The sequence below is a fragment of the Condylura cristata genome, unplaced genomic scaffold (assembly GCF_000260355.1).
Source record: "Condylura cristata isolate star-nosed mole 26May11 unplaced genomic scaffold, ConCri1.0 scaffold00004, whole genome shotgun sequence".
Lineage (NCBI taxonomy): Eukaryota > Metazoa > Chordata > Mammalia > Eulipotyphla > Talpidae > Condylura > Condylura cristata.
In genome coordinates this window covers 12,030,632-12,051,827 of record NW_004567105.1, presented here as the reverse complement: position 1 = coordinate 12,051,827, position 21,196 = coordinate 12,030,632, and the positions used below count along the sequence as shown (strand labels likewise).

General features: G+C 38.4%; 1 protein-coding gene across 5 annotated transcripts in view; it reads left to right on the top strand.

Annotated features, from left to right (window-relative positions):
• The first annotated feature begins 862 nt into the window (after window positions 1–862).
• NR1H4 (nuclear receptor subfamily 1, group H, member 4) overlaps window positions 863–21,196 on the top strand; it is a 43,301-nt gene continuing 22,967 nt past the window's right edge. For 3 of the 5 annotated variants that reach the window (XM_004675765.2, XM_004675764.2, XM_004675763.2), the window contains exons 1-2: window positions 863–941; window positions 16,068–16,433. In XM_004675765.2, the coding sequence (XP_004675822.1) occupies window positions 863–941; window positions 16,068–16,433 (445 nt within the window). Of the gene's footprint in view, window positions 942–9,603; window positions 9,735–16,067; window positions 16,434–21,196 lie in introns of those variants that run through there. The other 2 variants (XM_004675762.1, XM_004675761.1) reach the window with 1 other exon arrangement.

Sequence of the window (21,196 nt, the reverse complement as noted above, 5' to 3'; positions counted from 1 at the left end):
GATAAAAATGTTTCAAAATCATCCTCAGAAAACAGCCTAAGAATTTACACATTTTCATTATTTACTTTTTAAATGACCTCTTTGGGGGAGGTAGGAGGCATACTGAAAGGAAGGCAGGAAAGGAAGAAGAGAAGACCTAGAGACAGAACTGAAGGCAAACACTGCTTTCCCCGGGTTTTTGGATTCATTGTGGGCATCTCAGGATGAAACTGCATTTTGGTAATGTTTGCCATTTTCCCTATCACCTTTTCACTCCGGGTAAATATATTACCAAGAGTGGAAGAACAAGCCTTTGAAAATGTCCCTAAAAGAAAAAAAGTAATAATCTTGGAAGACCACATTTTGAATTTGTGATTTGCTGACATGTTGTTACTCAACTTAGGAAAATTCCAGAGGTTATTATGAAGACCCATTCAACGTTAGAATAAAGTTTAAGACAATAAATCATTGATTCTTACTATTTTTAATTCAATACATTGGTTTTGGGTTTTTTCCTAGGTGTTAAAGAAATGAAGATGTAACCAACATATCATCATGTCTTACCCAGTGTCCCAAGTACCGAAATTTAAATGAAATCATATAAATGTTTTTCCAGATAAATTAGAGAATATCTTCTGAAAACGTAGCTTGAATATCGGTAAGTTCCCAGTGAGATATAAAAATGATAAATATTGAGAGCAAACAGGTAGAGAAGGGCTATGGCAAAATACCCCCAAAGGACACTTTAATATTTTTGTAAATTGGCTTGCTCCTTCCTCCCACCCCCTTCCCCATCATCCTACCTCTCTTTATTTATTTGCCTTTCAGGGTTTTTCTGCGAAGTTCACCATAACAAAGGTGCATTCTCAAATAGAAAAGTTGGATGGGATCCAAAATGAATCTCATTGAACACTCCCACTTACCTGGCATGGATGAGTTCTCCCTTCCTGACAGTTTTTTTGGTAAGTTTTCAAGTTCATCTGGACATAAGTAAAAGCAAAATGCAATTTAGAAATACATGAGAAAAAAAAATCCCAGATGATAAATGCAACAGAAGATATTCTTGTCCCTTCTAAGTACTCCATAAGCATTAGTTACTATGCAAGGCACGAGGTGGATCGGACCTTGGATTCACTGAGCTTATTAGTCTTCTTTTTTTATAGATGAGGACTGCAAGACTCAGAGCTTTGTGACTCGTCCAAGGCCATGAGGCTAGATAATTAACAGATCTGGGAGTAGAAACGAATTCCTGCTTGAGGGCTAGTTCTGATATTATTATAGCATGTACTAAAGTATGAAATCATGGTTCTTATGGCTTAATAGTATACCTATTAAAAATTGAAATGACTTAGGTTATAGCTTTACAGTAGCTTTCTTTTCTACTATCCTTCTAGTGCTGGGGGAGTATGAAGCATGTGTCAGGATTAGTCATTTGAGCTGGATTGGGCACAAAATGTACTAAGGTCTTTTCAGTAGATCTGTAACTAGATGACACTATAAAATGATATATTGCTCCACTTTATGCATTTATTAAAAACCATCTCATTATAAAGCGTTCCAATTGGGAACATCAGCAAAGAGAGCAAGGGCAATATTTGGGGTGGGGCAGGAACATTTTCTGCCACTCTTAAAATATTCCCTTCTGTATCGTAGCCCTGCTGGGAGAATGGGGTGCTTCCAGATTTTCATGTTAGACTGACATGTGAACCATGATAAACTATGACTGTGAAAAATCAAACACTTGAAATTTTACAAAATTCATTATGTTAAGGTATGACTCCTTATTTTGCCACAGACATTCCTGGGGGAGATTAATTAACAGCTTATGCTACTATCTACTAGTCATTAACATCTCAGTGTGTCGTGGTTCATCAGGTCATTTTAAAAAAAGAGATCATTATATTTATTACCTGTTTACAGGATTACCTGTCCTTCTACAATGTAATAGCATTCAAGGCCATTGGCCATATTTTATTAATCCTTAATGCACTTGATCAATAGAATCAAGTAACAAATAAAATACAGGAAGGAGAAATGAGATGTGTTGGGGGGGGTGAGAGATGCTTATCAGTAACTCTTGGGGAAACTAAAAGCAGCAGTAATTATTTATCTGAAATACCTGTTCCTAAACATACTTGCTATATTCTATTTCCTCATTGGCCTTTCTTCATTTCTGTAGATGCTGTGAAGTGCAGTTCTCCATTTTGAGCCACTTGACCACCATCTTTTGGTGTGCCCTTCCAATAGTCCTTAAAAATATTTTTATAGTTTTTATTCTACCGATCAGAAATAACATTAGGAATGTTGGTGCATATGAGAGACTAAGGAAAATTCTATCTAAGATTTTCTTTTCCACATGTAAACTTCATTTCCTGCTTGAGAATTTTGATTGCATGTTAAGATTCCAAAAATGAATTTTGTGTCACCGTTATGAAACTAATCCATTTAGTTCCACTTTGTAAGAAGGGAGAAAATTGTTAAGTTTTTCAACACAGACCAGCTCACTGAAAGCCTGTGCATCAGATGAAGGTTGATCTTCAGCCAAGAGGGGGCAAGATATAAGTAGACAGATAAAAAGTTGTGATGGTACTGTCAAGTAAGATGCATCTGAAAATGATTGCTGAGGAAGCACCATGACTCAGGTTTTCTTTGTTGCTTTTCCTCATCTCTCCTGTGCTGACTCGTATTCTTGTCCACTTTCCTAACACTTCATTTAAGTGTCCTGAGAATATGTAGTACAAGATATATGAGCTGCCATGCACAGTTGCTATTCCTGCTGGAGAATTTCCTCAGTTCTTCATCAGTTCCCTCTCCTGCTAAACTAATCTGAATCGTGTGAGACAGGAGGACTCCTTTAACTTCCCCACATTAGCTTTTAGAGTCAGGTTGAAGCAATTTGTTTCCATCTCTTTCCTCTTTATTTTATTTCATTCAGTATATCTGAGTTAAAGTTATGTCATAGTAGAGGATGAAGAACATGTTGACTCCTCCTCCCCATCTTTTTGTGTATCCTGAAGACACTGATAGACTCTGTGGAACTTCTACCCCGTGCTTAGGGTAGAGAGTACCAGTGAGAAGATGGTGGCCCCTTGATGAGTAGCTCACAAGCTTTAAGTCACTATTCCTGAAAATGGATATACCAGAGTATTATAAGTGTTAACTTAATGGGCTTAACTAGCTGGAAGAGCTGGACTCTTTTCCAGGGGTCTAACCTTGTAATCCAAGAGACATTCTGATGTTACAACAAAGGCAAGTGAGGTTTATGTCTTGGTATACGGGTAGCTATAACTTCTTCTATCCAATTGTTAATCACTAACTTTATGTAGAAGATAGCATTGGAATGAAGCAACAAATGAGACAGGCAAGATCCCAGTAGAGGGGAATCTCATAACAAATATGCAAATATGTAAACAAAATAATATCAGATAGTATAAGTGCTATGAAATCAATAAAAAAGATGATGTCAGAATAACTGGAAAGATGAGATTGTTGTAACTAGTGAAGTGAGAAGGTCTCTGAGTAGTTAACAATTGAGTCAAGACCCAAAGACAAGAAGCCAAGGAACATATTCTAGATAGAGCAAATAGCAAGTCAAAGGTGCAAAATCTGAATGGACTTGAAAAGACCGTGTCTTTTAATTTTATTTACTTTTGAGAAAGTGCCTAGAGAACTGGCTCTGAACCTTCATTCTCCTTGACCAGCCTTGGTAATAGGAGACTACCAGAATGGAAATTCTAGGATCCTCATCCAGTTTTAACATTTGAGTCCACAAATTGATAACATTGTCATAAAAGGGAGTGGTGACTTGGCTTTATGTCACCTGGGACATGATGTGACTTTTTTTTTTTTTTTTTTTTAAAGATTTATTTATTTGTGCATACAGAACTGGGGTACAGGCCAGAGGCTCAGGGGCGGTGAGAGGCTTCACCAGAGACAGAGTGGGGAGCAGAACAGGCAGATCGACGAAGTACACTGCTGAGGGGAGCAGCGGGCGGGTCAGGAGAGGTCTGGCTCGCCATGTGGTCTCCTCCAGGGCAGGCGGCAGGCGGGAATCGAACTCATGCGGAAGTGGCTTCAGATTCTCAGCGGTGCTTTAACCCGCTGCGCCACCAGGGAGGGCCTGATGTGACTTTTTAAGTGGCCCAGGTAGGTCCCTGTCCCTGTATAGACCATAAATAAATCTCAAATGTAAGATACTAGGAAAGTGATACAAATATCAGTCAACAAATATGGATGAACACTCACTGATTTGTACTGGAAACACTAATGACCTCTTGAGGCTTTTCAACTTCTAGAAAGGATTGTAAACCCCTCACTTTACAAAGACTTTGCTTAAAGGAAGAGGAGGCATTTTCCTTCATAAAATGGTTACTATAAAAAGCAGAGGCTTATGCAAGGAATTATAACAGGCTGTTTGAGTGACAGGCACTCCAAGAAGCAGAAGCAAAGGACCAGGACAGCGATTCAGGGAAAGAGGGAAAACCATGATGAGATGAGTTCATATATCATCTAGTCAACAGGAGCTTAATGACACTGGGTATAGAGTAGAATCTTCTACAGAGGGGCTGGGCACTGGAAGAGTTACTAACTGGTCTTTGGGTTCCATTGGTTGAGAGCAATCCTTGGGGTCATTAACTACCCTGAACTCCTGGGTTGTAAATTTGCTATATCAGGTGAAATCATACCAGGTGGTCTCCTGAGATATTGAAGAACACGAGCAGCATGATGCTAAATGACAGACTCACATAAGTAAGTGACACTCACATATGTTCAATTGAGAGATGGGCTGAAGGACTGGCAGCCTCCTGGGAGGGACCTGCCACATAGTACAAATGTGCTTTCCCCTTAAGATGAAGTGGAATACTCAAAGGAAGGCTCAGTTGTATGTGGGGAGATGGGGTTGAGGAGGGGTGGTGGCATGGCTTTATTCTGTTTTCTTAGGCTAATCCTTATAGGAAAGAAGGAAAGAAGTGTGGACAGAATGGAATTATAGACATGGGGCTGGAGTCACCTCATGAGGCTCTTTAATTCATTGGCTGTGGTATATCCCTAACACTGGCTCATGGGACTACAGCCCATTGGTCCACACATACAAAGGGCATGGTGACCTAGCAGAGACAGGTCTCTTTCCTGTGGGTGATTCTGCATGCCAGGAAACTTGGTCAAAGATTAATATAGTGGATTAAGAAAGACTTCGCTAATGAATGAAAAAGGCAGGGTCTTTGTGTAATTAGTGCATAATAAAAGGTAATAATGACAAAGTCCACAGCTCCCCGCAGTTTGACATAGTGAATAGGGTAGGAGGTGGTTATCAAATAAAATCTGAGTCTATTTTAGCAAGGGATGAAAAACACAAATCACAGAATTTCAAAAAACAATCACAGAATGTCAAAAACCAAGTAAATAGAGAAGTATTCTAGCAGACAAAATAAACAGGACAAGGCCCAGCCTCTTGTTCCCATACCTGATGTCAGTGCAGTGAGTCCCTGCTCACCTCACTCGGGGACACTGGGAAAAGCTCCCTGAGTGTCAGAGAATATAAGCAATTAAATTGAAAAAGGAGACCTGGGAGGCCACTGAGATTCTCTGAACTTCAGTCTTCTCTGCTGTAAAATGGGATTGTAATGACATTCACTTCACAGCCATTTGGGAGGATCGAATGGGCTGTGTGTGAAAGTGTTCTGTAAACTTCAAGGCATCAAAAAACATTATAACTAACCCAGAGTTTGTGATGTAGTTGCTTCAATTTAAATCATTAAATGACTAGACACTACTCTACTCATCAAAGGGAAGGAACTTCTTTTTATCTTAACATTGGTGAGTGTAAAGAATTTTCAAGTAGTCAACAAATCCCAACAGTATATATATGAATTTCTAGATTGTCTGAGGGAGGAAACATGTTTTATCTCATCTTGGCACAATAGCATTGCTAGCAACAGCTATGGGGTCCACATTTTTATATTATTTTTAATTATTGTGTCTAATAGTGTTTCTGGAGGTCTATTCTGGATGAGACCCAATGTGACAAGCAAGAGGTGTATCCCATGGAGTTCCATATTCCATTCCCTTTAGTTATTTCTCTTTGTGTTCGGTTTCTCTCAGATGTTTTTTGCTCACTTTCTCACATAGCTTTATTGTAATTAGAAGATACTCACTTTGGAATCTGTTTATTACCTGTGTCTTTTGCTTATATAGAAAGTGTCTCCCAGATGTTACAGAACTGGCCAGGCATATTAAAATACAATCAAAAGTCTTGGAGATTCAGTTTTATGGAATATTTCTCTGACATTTAACTTTAGGTATTTTCCCGTCACTAAAATCAACTCCAGTGGATAGAGTTCTGGCTTGGTGGGTGAATCAAAGGGAAACATTTTTTGAAGATGGAAAGATAACTATTGGCTCATATTTTAAATATTTTGTCATTGCATTTCTTATCCACAGCTCTTACATGTATTTAAGATGTATTTAAGCAATCTCTAAGATTTTTACTAATTTACTCTGGCTCTGGATTTAGCTCTCCCTAGACTCCCAGATCTAGTACTTTTGTTAGTGGCGTTAAGAGATGGAGAGGGAGTATACTGAAGGAGTTTTTCCTTATTACAAAATAGATTGCTGCTTCTTTTACAGAGGACCTACATTGTTTGGAAGAGGCATGCAATGATCCAGAGAATTGCAGGCATGCTGGACAGTTGGTGGGCAAATCCTCTGTCATTTATGACCTGACTCTCAACTTTCAGGCTAAGAAACAGATCTTGTGTACTCATAATAACCAAGCTGAGAAAGGTTAACGATAAAGTCATATTGAAAATCTATACATGTATAGTGATAAGGGAATTGTGATAAAGATAAGAGCTATTATTTCTTGACTGTTTTCTACATATCAGGCTTCGTGTTAAGTAATTTTAGATTTGTTACTAGAATTCCTGTGGTCAGTCCCATCCAGCCATTAGTTGGTATGTGGCCTTAGGCAAATTCCTTAACTTTATACACATTGTAACTTTATTTAATAAATTTCTGAGAAGAATGCTTAGCACATCCTAATACTTTATATCTGCTTGCATTAATAATCATTCTCACAACACTCCTATAAGCAGATGCCCTTATAAGGTAGATCCCCTTAGAGGAGTGCCATGTCATTCTCCTTTTACTGGTGAGAAAAATGAAGGTTTAAATATGATAAATATTGTATTTATGGTTCCACAGGTAGTAAGTAAACCATCATAATATCACTAGGACAAGAAATCAAAATTGAATAATTAAGGTTCTTGGCTAAGAGAACACTCAGTGCTCCCTCTCTCAGTAGAGAAGTCTTTTCCAGTGTGGTTATATCACTCCAAGTTTGTTGGGCAAGTCTTTCTTAATGAAAATTTGTAATACAGTGCTGCCAACGTTTGCTCTGGGGTATTTTTTTCTTTTTGGTTCATAATTGACACCCCCACTTGCTATGATTGACAAGTCATTCACATTGTTCCCAAATACCACCTAAACAGCACTGTCAATAGAACTTTCTAGACCTAGTTTGTTGAGCCACAATTTCCATACGTGGCTATTGAACCAATTCTATTTCTTTTTAATTAAAAAATTTAAATTTAAATATCTACATGGGACTAGTAGCTCGCATTTCAAATAGCACAGATCATCAGGGAAGAGATCGATTTTTAGAAAATAAATGAGGCTGTTGGTCACCACTGAAAGAGAAGGAAAAGGATCCCAATCATAATCCAATGATTATGGAGTAAGTGAAAATTAATCTAGTGGGATCCATAAAATCGAATCTTATTATGATAATATCTTCACTCAGCAACAAAGGTTTCCTGGTTCGGCTAACCAGGAATGCTCATTGCCATTTTAGTACAGAAGTCTCTGGGGGAAGCAGATATTCTCCTTTCTTTTGAACCATAAAAGAGTTAGTAGAGAATTCTTGAAACAAGAAAATTCAGATCTCGGTAGTCCTGGTTCATATCCTTTGGATAGCTCTTCCACCTAAGATCCTCTCCAGGCAAGAACAGTTCTGCGATTGTGAAGAGAAGAGATGTGAAGTCGGGAGAACTGAGGATTGAGGACAACTTTGCAAATGGTAACCTTGATTGAACAATTCAAACTGCAATACACACACAGACCATTACTCATGACCTCTTTCTTGGCAGTGAGGACATGTGTGCCTAAGGTTTTCCATTTGTTTGAGTCAGAAGACATGGGTTAGGTCCTAGCCTCACTCCTTACTAACTAGAAAAGCGCACTGAGTTGCATTTCTGTGTCTATTAAATAGTAAAGAAGATGGGGGACATCATAAATTAATACCTTGCTTAAAGGGTGTGAGGATAACTCAAGATAATGCACAGAAAAGTACTTTGAAAACTGATAAAGGTTGTAGAAATGTCTTAGCTGTGGTTATTATTTTATAGAGCTCACTTTTGCCTTTTAAAACTACTTTCATATTTACTATTTGTCACCTTATCTTCACAACAGGCCTATGAAAGCAGGAATTACTATCTATGTTTTACCATCTGTCGATGTAGACAAACAAGGCCCAGGCAAGCTGAGAGATTGGCCTCGGGTTATCCAGTGTATCTAGGCCTGAGTTCAACCCTGGGCTGCTGAATCCTATGCTATAGCTAATAGTCATTAGCTCCATATCCATAATTTTATGCTTCAGGAATTACTCCTCAATAAGCAAGCCAGCCTGTAGCATGAGTCCAACGCTGAGGAGTCCTCATGCTGGTGAGTGATCACCCTCTGTGTTAAGCTTATATAAATATTATTTTACTCTACAAGGCTGGGTGATTCTTGGTTCCCTTTTGAGATGACAAAATTGAGGCAGAAAAATGGTTCAGGATTTGCCTATGGTTCAAGGGATATATTCATTTGTTAGGGCTACTGTAACAAATCATAAATTGGGTGATAACAGAAATTTATTAAACAACAGAAACTTATTTTGCCACTCTGGGGAGTCCAAAATCAAGGTGAAATTGGCAGGGCCAATTGGCCTGGGCACTGAAAGAAGGGTCAGTGCAGGTCGCTCCCCTTGCTTTGTGGGTGACTGCCTTTTCCCTATACATGTATGTCTCCGTGTCATCGTTTCTTGTTTATATAAGGACAGTACCCTAAAGAACACAATTTGACGTGATCCTATTGCATTAACATGAGATGGGTGTAAAGACCCTGTCTCCAAAGAGCATCACATTCGAAGGTACTGGGGTCAGGACTTCAACATAACAATTTTGGGGGGATACAATTCAACTTATAACACTAGATATAATCCTCCAGACTAGGTTTCTATCTATTTCTATACTGCTAAGTATTGTCCTTTAATGCTTCCTGACATTTTAAAACTACACTATTTTGTTGCTTTTGCCAGGAACAAATGTCAAGATGAAGAACATAGTACTTGACCCCCAAACCCATTTTTAGAGTCACTGAACAGAAGTCTACCCTCTAAAAGTTCCTAACCTGGATAAACGCTCCCCAAAATGTTTATCTAAGGGACTGGTTTCCAGCTTACTAGGCACTTTGGCATCGAGGACTTTTCTCATAAACATTCACAAATATTCTGCTCTGTAATGAAGTTAATCAGTAAACTGCACAACCTCTGTCCTCTGTCACTCCCTACCTATTCTCATTTTCAATCACTGTGAATAAGCTAAGAATGGTGATGCAGTTTCAGGAGTTAGAAAACCCAGTTCACATTAGCCCTTGCCACAGCTATACAGCCTCAGGATTTCTCATGGAAATGATGAGCATGAAGCCAGCTAAAGGTAGGATTCTGTTTCACTCTGCCCCAAGCTTCTGCAGTTTGAGGAAATATGGGGGACTTTGGTTTGAGGTTGTAATAGAGATTTCTGTCAAAGGTGGTTCAGCTTGAGCCAAAAGACAGGTGGGATGTTGGGAGGGATGGTTTTTATAGGCATGTGAGCACCTCTTTAGCGTTAAATCTATTTTCCCTAACACTCTTCATTGGACATTATATCAAATTAGCACCATTTTTTCCAATATAAACCCTAAGTAGTTCTAACATTAATGCCTGTGGACCCTAGAAGAAATATTTAAAATAAATATGTTAATGCAGTGTTTTAAAAATGGCAACCTTCACATCCCAGAGGGTTGTGAAGACTGATTTGTGGTTTGTGACCATAGTAAAAACTAGGACAGAATGGAGTGGAGTGGAGAAGAGCAGAGTAGAATAGAAGTGTCAGCACACATCCCAAGAAGCGAGGGTGATTGCTATTTCATGGAAATTTTGTTTCAAATAATTTTACATTGTGTGAATTAAGGGACCATGATATATGATGCATTTCAAACTATGGGTTGTTATGACAAAAATAAAGAGATCAAAATACTATTTTTTTGAACTATTTCCTGGTAAGTTCCCCCCCAAATCTATGCAAAAGCACATGAGTACAGAGTTGGGAATTAGGCTAATTGTTTTCTGAGAAGTAAAACAGAGTGTAATGAAAACAGGCAGTGTTGTCTGTTTTGACATTTTCCACAAAACAGAATGATACCTTTTAAATTTCCAGATAATAATTTTTATCATGATCACAATTTTGGAAGTATTTCTGATTGTAGACTTGGTAGCACACCATTTTAGTTAAATGTGATGTCTAAGAGTGACTTCCACTGTGTTTAGAAATGGAAATTAGTTGGAAGACTGGGGAAGCAAATTTTCCATTCTTTTCAATTCATCATTTATTAAACATTTACACTGTGTCAGGCTTTGCATAAGTTGCCAGGAAAGATAAGAAAAAGGGAATATAATGGAATCTATTTCCAGAGTTCATAGATCAACCACAGCAATGTATTGGATGTTGCTGCTGTATCAGGTGCTCGGCAGTTTACATTCCTTGTCTTAGTTTATCTTCACTACAGCCTCTCAGTAGGTCCTATGTCATTCCAGTTTTATAGCAGGAGGAAAAGAAACTTCAAGAATCTCAGGGTCTTTCCCATGCTCATACATCTAGCTACTTGCAGTGAACTTATGTATGCACAGCAGGTCCTGGGAGCCAGTACGTCACATTACTTCAAGTTTAGCTGCGAGAGACACCTGTGAACACACAAGAACCCTTGCGCATGTGTCTGGCTGGTGCTGGAGTGGAGCTGTAGCCAGAGGTTGAGGGAAACTAATTCCAGCCAGGGAAACTGGGACAGGCCTCACAGAGGAGGTCAGCTGACAATCTGAGAGAGGCACCAGCGTCACAAGGGCCTGGCACTTGGAATGACAAACAACTTCACAAAAGAAGCCGTATCATCTAGTGAAGAAATCCTGGGTTAGGAAATAAAGGAAGGCAGAGGAGGCAGTTTTTCAATTCATGAGACATTTCAACACACGTTCATGAAACATTTACTATGGTCATCTTGGTGCCAGGGATGAGCAACTGGTCAGAATTCCAGTTCTTTCTCAGGCTCATCAGAAACTGTGAGAAATTGAGCAAGTGCATTGTTCTTTCATGGACCCGCTTCTTCCTCTTGGGCACACACTGGTTCTGATGACAGTCTGCTTAGAGCTGCTGCGTCTGATGTGGCTGTCGTTGGCCACATGTGCTGCTTAATTTTAAATTGTATTTAAATTAAATTCAATTTTTCACTATTTCCCCTACATGTCAAGTATTTATTATTCCCATGTGGTTAGTGGCTACCTATTGGAAGGGAGACAGCAGTTTCATCATCTCAGAAAGTTACCTGAGATGGCACTGCTTTGGAAATACTATTAAGTGCTAGAGACATGTTACCCAGAATCTTGCTTCCTTTCTCTTGCAGGGAGCCCTGGACTCTCTTGGAGCCCACACTCCCATTTAAGAATTCTTCTCTAAACTTTCATGGAAAAATCCCTGCTACAGAGACATTCAGATTATCCCATTCCTTGAAAGACTGGTTCAAAAAACTACTTACAAATCTCAATGTTTATAAATGCATGTACATTCCCTTTAAATTGTAGTAAAGTAGAAATAAATTTACCTTTTCAGAAAGCATACGCTGAAGTGGACGTAACTCCACCCCTCCCACCTCCTGTTCTCCACTGGAAAATTCTGTATGTGTTTACTTGGTTTTGTCCCAACTTGACATTCCGTGTGGCATGCCCCACCTCCACCCCACACTCTTCCCAACACACTCACAGATGTGAGAAAGTACGGGTCTTTTTCTATTGTTTTATCTGTCTTATCCACTGTTGTATCTGCAAAGCCGAGCACAATGTCCAACAAATGACAAATGTTCAGTCTATATTTATAAACAAAAGAAGAATCCTGTCAGTCATCAAGCATCCTGCTGTTAATAAATATTAATTAGCTGTCAATGAACCTCATTAAAATTAGGAGCTTGCTAGGTTCTTTTATGGTATTTGACTTTGCAAAATTGAATTTTATGCTCAGAAATATAAAATAGCATGACTGGGTATTAACAGTCAGGTTTTACAGAAGAAATTGTTACAGAAAAATATTGGGCAGTTCTTCCAAGTCTCATACTCAATTCATTATGGAAATTGTTCTATTAGACCCTTTTAGGATTTTTGGCTCTGGTAGATTTTGATTGTAAGTTGCCTGTATATTTATTGTCTGTATTCTATGGTGATTTGGTGGGGATGTGTAATGTACTAGGGGTAGGTTTGCTTTGGGAATCGAAGCATTATTCAATGATATTGTGCACTGTTTTCATATTCTTACCATATTTTGTTTTCATGTAATATTGGTGTATTTGTGAGCACTTTCTATTTTAATAGAGATGATTCCAGAGATTAATATCATTATCTGAGATGGGACTCCCTTGTGTTTCCTGATAATGAAAAGATTCTTCTGTTGAAACCATGCTCAGAGATCATGGGAACAGAAAAAATTACACATTTCCTTGGACTCCACAGAATCCAGATTCTGTCATTAATTAATTGACCTTTGTGAAATTGCTTAATTTTCCTGGATCTGTAGGTGGAAAGAATTGGGCCACGGGGTGGAGACAGAAGTTAAGTAGGAATAAGCTCTATTGGACAATGAAGTCAAGATATAACTGGGAATGAATCTAATGCTTTCAGTGCTTTTTAGTTCTTTTCAGTCCTATTCATCCCAGAAATATTAATCATGTCTAGTTATGAAATAGATTAGAGTTTTGCTTATGTCGTTATCTTTTGTCTGTAATATCCCATGCATTTAAAGTCTTTCACTTTGTGGTCCATTGCCAAAACTTTTTGTCTGTCAGATATACAGATTTGATGTGGTTTTATATGGATAAGTCATGTATGGAGGAGAGGAAATTAGTTTTTTTTGCAACGGTATAATATACTTTGTGCTCTGTCAATCATTTTAAGCTAATACAGGAAGCATTCTTTTCAACAATTATTCAATATGCATATATCAGAGTATCTGTTATCTTTTTAGCCTGAGAATACTACAAGTATTGATGTATAGATCTACAATCTTTAGTGTACAATTCTAAATCACAGAAGCTCTGAAAATGAAATGTTTTCCCCAAAGTTGGGCATAAACATTTTTTTTTTTATTTTAAAGATTTACTTATTGTATTTATACATGCAAACAATAACTGGGGTATAGGCCAGAGATGTAGGAGTTGGGAAGGGGGAGTGAGAAGATTTGCCAGAGACAGAGTGGGGAGTAGAACAGAAGACTAGCTGAAATACACTGCTGAGGGGAGCAGCTAGCAAGATAGGAGAAGTCTGCTGTGCCATGTGGGTCAGCTCCCTGGCCAGGGTTCAAACTCATGCCTCAGTGGCTGGCGAGAGCTTCATAATGTTGAGACTTTTTAACCCCTTGTGCCACCGGGGAGGCCCATCATTTATTTTTCTTTTTTCTTTCTTTTTTTTTTTTTTTAGCAAAAACAAAAATCTGATCTGTATGGACATAAATATATGTATAATCTTTTAAAATTGCTTTTGGTGTGAATATTCATACCATGGAAAATAGTACCTTGTTTGATTCTGGGTTCTGTTCCAGACTCTGCTAGGAGAAATTGTACTGTGTCCTGTTATAAAATCCCCCAAATTTTGAATTCCAAAATACATGTTTCTCTGGGAATTTCAGATCAGAAACTGTGCATCTAAGATTTTTTTTTATTCTTCAGCATAAACCTTGATGAAATATTTTTATCTCAAGTTTGCTGCTGCAAATATTTGGGTTTATCAATAGTCTATAAATAATTTGCTTGAAGTCCCACTATCCATAAGAGGAAGGGTTGAAGTTTTGGTCACATTTGCCTGACTCTGCTTTGAAGAATCAGACATATATATATATGCTCCCATATATTATTTATGTCTGTTCTTTAGTGATTAGTTTAGTCTTGGGGCTATAATGTACAGCATTGGTGGCTGTAGTTGATAATACTATGTTGCATATTACCAAGAGAATAAATCTTAAAAGTTCTCATCACAAAGGAAAAAAAATTGTAGCTATGTGTGGTGATGGTTGTTAACTGGACTTTTCCTGGTAATCTATCACAGTATGTGCACATAGTAAATCATGTTCCATAACTAAAACTCCCTATAATGTTCTATGTCAGTTATATCTCAGTTTATAAAGAGAAAAAAGGAAGCCTTTCCGGTTTAAAAAAAAAATGCCGTTGGCATGCATTATCTCGTTTAATCTTTATATCAACCTAATGAAGTGGTGATTATACCCCAGATTTTAAAGAGAAAATCGGGACTTCAGCAAATTCCCAATGTGAAATTTACTGAGACTGGAATCCAGGAATTGCATTTTTGTTCCCAAGTTCTTTTAAGTTCTTGTTTTATAAGGATTAAGGTAATACATGTACATGGGAAAATTGCAAATATCAAAAAAATTATGCCACCTGCCACCCCCAAAAATAATGTACCATCTCACTTTCCATCCTCACCATCATCCATTTTTGTTTGTATTCTGCAAAAAATTTCCTTGCAGTGTTTTTTTAATATCACATAAATATACACATTATTTTATAACTTAACTTTTTCAGATAGCACCAAATCATAACCTTTCTGTATCAGCACACATATGTCCAAATCACTGTTTAATAGCTACATAGAATTTCAGTATATGGGCAGAATATGATTTATTTAACCAGACTTTTATTGGTGGGTATTTAAATTGCTTCCAATTTATGGTTCTTAAAAATGTTGCTACAAATGAATATTTTCATACAAACATTTTTTCATACCTATGCTTTATACAAACACAGCTTCAAAATAAATTTTGTAGCAGTGGAATTACTACATTAAAACAGTGTTTGAATTTTAAATACTGAAAGATTTTGACAAACATTTCTCCCAGAATGTTTCCTTTCCCAAGTGTGTTTTAAATCTTTATATATCTAAATCTTTACATATTTGAGAATGAAACTGTTATATTTTATTTTATAATTTCAATTTACCTATTTAATTTAGGTATTGGTAAGGATGAGCACATTTTTTGTATTTTTATAGAGCACATGTTGATATTACTAAGTAATGTACATGTCCTTTACTCTGTTCCCCATGTTAATGTTGAATATTTTCTGTTGCATTTTTTTAACATTCCTTTTCATTTTCCTTTTTAAAAATTTGAACATTCCTGTTTGTTCTCCTATCTTACATGTTGAATATTTCTAATTGTATTTGCAAGAATTCTTTATATATTAGTGATATATGTATCTGGTCCTCATTGAGGCCAATATTTTTGGAGCTTTTACTTGCCCTTTAACTTTTTTAATAGTTTTTTTTTCTGTGAAAAAGTCTTTTTTTTTTTTTTTTTTTAAGATTTATTTGTGTTACAGAACTGGGTTACAGGCCAGAGGTGTGGTGAGTGAGAGGATTCACCAGAGACCCAGTGGGGAGCAGAACAGACAGATTGACAAAGTACACTGCTGAGGGGAGCAGCGGGTGGGTCAGGAGAGGTCTGCCACACCATGTGGGTCAGCTCCCTAGCAGGGGATCGAATTCGTGCTGCAGTGGCTTTGGAGAGCTTCATAATGCTGTGCTTTAACCCGTTGTGCCACCAGGGATAGCCCCAAAAACTTGCTAGTTTTTATATAGTTAAATATTTCAGTCATTCCTCTATCACTCCTAACAATAGACCAAGCTACCCTTTTAATTTATAAAATGATGATAACTCCAGTTTGTTGTCGCTTTCATTCAGGTGTGCTGACAGAACAGGCATCATGTCCTCTGGGACAGACTCTAGAAGTGGAGCCGTACTCCCATTATAACAGTGTGCAGTTTCCCCAAGTTCAACCACAGATTTCGTCGTCGTCCTATTATTCCAACCTGGGTTTCTACCCACAGCAGCATGAAGAGTGGTACTCTCCCGGATTATATGAACTCCGGCGAATGCCAACTGAGACTCTCTACCAGGGGGAGAGTGAGGTAGCAGAGATTCCTATAGCAAAGAAGGCACGAATGGGCACATCCACGGGGAGAATAAAAGGGGATGAGCTATGTGTTGTTTGTGGAGACAGAGCATCTGGATACCATTACAATGCACTGACCTGCGAGGGCTGCAAAGGTAAGCATCCGTGACTAGCAGCTTTCCCCTTAAGGTTTTACTATATTGGAAAACCCCAGTTGAAATCCTCCAAGTGGGTTCTTCCCTCTCCCCAGATAAACTGCTGTTTTCCTCCTTTGCCATACCTCTTCCTATTTCCACACCTTTGTTGAGATGTTGTAGATCTCTAGAAGTCTTACAGAATTTACCTTGGATATCAGTACATTTTTCCTATTCATGAGCTCACACATGAATAGAAATTTATGATTGTGTGTTTGTTTTTGTTGTTTTTTTTAAAGAAAGAGAAACTGTTGAGGTTATCACTTTTAAAATTGAGGTCAAGGAGTAGAACACGTCATTCAATAAATATTTTTAACTGTTTTCATGTTTAGTTAATTGAGGATGACACAGGAAGGGAAACAAAGGGAGAGAAGGCCAGTTTTCAAAAAAGATTTCATCTGATGGGACCATAGATGGTGAGAGAGTTTGGGGGAAAATCAGTGAAATGAAATTCATTTAGAATGGATAGACTTCCTCTGGGGACAGTCTGGGAGAGCTGCCTGTGTGGCCTCAGTTCTTGCCTTTTCCCTGGTTGGTATCACAGTACAGGCTAAGACTGGCAACTAGAATGGATCAAAAATGACCCAACCTGAAATTATTGGTATTACTCTCCTAATGTTGGCATAGATTAAGATATTATACAATGTTATATAATTGTAAATAAATATAATAATAAATGTAAGATTTTAGAGGAAAGCACAGAATTTATTTGCAGGGCTCCTCTGTTTTTCTTTGTGCTTATTCATTCAGCAGTATCTAAGGAATGCTTACCACGTGGTAGGAACTCTGTTCACTTCTAAGACTTTGAAAGCTGGGTCAGAGCTGTCCCTTGAACAGAATCTGTTGGCTGGCAGGCCACCTCGGGATTCCCCAATGCCAGTGATTGCCATAAAAACAAACAGAGGACCCAGTCACATAGTAGATCAAGGACATTTCCAATCTTTGCAAGTTCAAATGATCAAATTGTGTAACACTCTATTAGTCACTCTTAAAGAGCTGCTGTGATTTCATCAGATTTTTTAAAAATAGTTGTTCTCCAAACTTAAAAATGAAAACATCACTAAAGAAAGTTAGAAGATCTCATTTATGATGCTCAAAAAAATGACTTTATTCTATTTGTGGAGGCTCAAATTTGTATAGGTTAAAAAAATTATATGAACGGTTTAGGGCATAAATTAGGTTTTTTTAGTTAGGTTACCTGTTGGGTCTACTACTCTGGCAGACCAAATGAGGACCAAAAGATAAAGTTTATTGGATAGCAGGTTTGGGGGAATTCTGAATTTATAGTAGCATCATTGGTAATATTGAAATTAGTTCGTAACAACTTGTCTTCTGAACTTGTTTTTAAATTTCATAGGTATAAACATCTCTGTAGTTACCTTGCCCCTTCTATTTGCTATGAGCTGTTAAAAGAAAGATACTTCAGACTTTCTGAACTCCCACTGTTGATATTTTGGGTCAGATAACTCTTGTTGGTGGTAGCATGTCTTAAATACATAGGATAGAAGAGCATCTCTAATGGTGACACCTTTTATCGAATACTTTTTGCTATTTTTAACACAATCCCAAATTTCTATATAAAGAAGAAAAACAATTTTACAATATCAAACGCAAACAAAACTGGGTCATGTGCTTTGTTATTCAAAAAGTTACTACAGCAAACACTTGTTTACTCTGCTGGACTCATCTCAAACTCCACTGCTTTTCTCTGTTCAAACAATTGTTTCTTTTAAACCTTAGTTCATCTAGAGCTTCATCCAGCCACTCCAAAACATACTTATATGCACATTTCACATGAATATTTTTATCTTGCCATTTTCTCATATCTCTTAACAAATAAATCACACTTCTTGCTTTGATGAGATCATGGGCACAAACAAAAATGAGGGCAAGTATTTTGCACAGCAGTATAAGATAGTGAGAGAATACTATTGATTTTTAAAAACAGCCATAATTATAAAATGCCAAAATAAGTTTACTATGTGTAAAGAAATTAGGAAAAATGTGGTACTTAGTCAAAACTCAGTATTATTATTATTATTGTTATGGCCTTAGAGTCCTTTCACACAGAGCAGCCAGGTGGCTTACACTGAGAGGTTTATTGGTGCTGAATTGCTTGGCAAGACTCATTCTAGCTAACATTGACATAAAGGACCAAAAGCTTCTTCACTAGGTCTTTGTCGACCAGTGCTGTTAAAAGTGTTGTCCCTGGACCATCAGTATCTGCATGATTTGGGAATTTATAGGAAATGCAAGGTTGGGGTCCTACTCCAGATCTACCAAGTTGGAAATTTTGAGACCCAAGAATCTGTGGCTTAACAATTCTTTGCCTCGATGCAAAAGTTTGAGACCTACTGGCATAAATCTTGTTGGAAGGCACCTGAGGGGACTCCTCTGACCAGACAGCGTGGGTGTGTGTTGTGATAGTGAAATTCTCAAGCGTGGGACCAGAGAACAGAGCACTTCTGTCCATTGGGTCATCAAAAGGACAGCTCAAGAGTTTCAAATGTAGGATAGAAATCCAGACTGGAAAGACACAGTCATGTTTCCTTGGAGAGAAAGAAATGGAAAAGAACATGCATAATTTATCCTGAAACTCTGAGTTAAAAGAAAAACCTCATTATAAATACTGTTAAACCTACAAATTTCAGTGCCAGTGACTTTCCAGTTCTGCAGGAATCCTGTACATACTTTCTCTGTTCCTGACTGCAAGTGTAGAAAGGTTTTACTGTGCTTCAGTTAAAGGTGCGAAGTAAACACTGCATTTCAAAAGAACCTGAGATTTAGTCATCACTAATAGCTTATGTGATGTTTTTAATACACTTATCAATTCTCACACCTTTTCTCTGTTTTATAGCTGAAGAAAGGGAAGCACAAGAGACTAAACAACTTAGTCAAGGCTTCCCAGCTAATAAGGGAAAGTGCGTCACTTTGATAGTTTATAAATCTAACTCCATAACCTCCACTATTCACCAATATGCAATGATGTCCTTCAGAGCCGGCCCTCTAAGTGGCCATTCTTCTCTTGAGCTCTTTGCTCAAGGTTAATATTGACTAATTCAGTGAGCAAAGGAAGAAATCAAGTGTTCCATTCTTGTGTGAAGGTATCAGTGTTTTCTGAGCCAAGGGACTAACACCTCTAAAATCAGTAACCTGGGCTGACTTACCTCCTTTCGGGTGAATGTTTTTGAAATCTGGTGTCCTGTGAAGAATTTGAGCGTGGTAAGGTGAATACATGGGATCAGTGGGTTGAGGACAAGCCTAGGGAATAACTGACTATAAAGACAGGCAGAGAAGAGAAGCCCACATGGAAGAGGTAAGACGTCAGAGGCAGGAGGCGACCAGGAGGGTGCTGGGCACAGGAACCAAGGGGACAGAGCGTGGCCCAAGGAGAACCCATCCTTGATCTTCTGGAAGTTCAAGAAGGAACTTAGATGTAGGTACATTTTCAAGAGCAGGAAATTGCAGTGTTTCTATCTTGCAACCTCACCAATCCCAGAACTCAGCCTGGGGAAGTGGGTGGGAAAGGTGGAATTGAGGACCCTCTCAGGTATTTAGTATCTCTTGGCTCTCTTCCTTCATCTTCTGCCCTTCCATCCTGGGGAAATTTTGTCTCTGGGACCTTGGGGTTTTGATGACCAAAAGGCCAAAGTTAGCCACTTTGTGCTTTATTATGAGAAAACAATTGAAAATTGTCCTACCATAATGAATGGGGAAGATGACTATAGGAGAAAGAACAAGAAGGAACCTGGGCTTCGTGCATGGCAGGTATGACAGGCCAACATGGTCCCCCACTCCAGATCACACCCTTGGGACATACGCATTTACCAGGTGCAAAACAATTTTTAACTCCACAACTTAAGAGTTAAAGGGAGGGAGTGGGGTCTGACAGGCAGACACTGAATCCAGACTCAGCACTTCTTAGCTGAGTAAGCAAGTTACTTAATGTATCTGAGATCAGTGAAATAAAACAGAGATCAAATTTCATGCAGAAAAGAATGAGCGGAAGTTAAAGGAGCAGCTTCTGTGCTGTGGTGCCAGGAGACTGCTCAGAACCACACTGACAGAACTGCCCCTACTCCCCCAGGGCACTTAGTCAGGAAGGTGAAATCAGAGAGCAAACACTGGGATTGTTGAGTCCCTGGAAGACACCACCTCAGCCACTACCCAGGGACCAGGAAGCTGCCTTTACTGCAGCTACTGGCTCCAGAGTCGTGACTTCCTGACTAAATCTGCACATACAAAAGAGGACACCCTGGGTCTTGCCTTTCAGTGCCCTGAAAACCAAAATGCCACCACAGAAAAATATACTGCCTGCCAGTCAGCTTGTTTTCCAAATAGCCCAAGTAGGGGCTTCTCTTGGGCTGAGCTTAACGACTAGCCACTGCGTAGTAGCAGAGTAGCTAAACACCTCTTAGTTTACAGAATATGTAACTCTGAGTTTCCAGTCTGCGAAACAGGGATAAAGTCTGTTTCACATCACTTTGTGATGGTTGCTTTGGATTTTTATGTGTAAAGATCCTGTCAGTGTCCTTGCTTGAGGACTTCCCTGCAGACCTGTCAGATACAGGATACTTTGAAACCTCACAGGTATGGAAACGTTTTAGAACTTAGGAACAAAACAAAGACAGTTCCCTGGTCTTTATTTCACTAAAAATATTTCAATTTTTCTGAATGTTTTACTTGTGGATATTTGTGACATCGGTGAGAGAAATGCCATATAT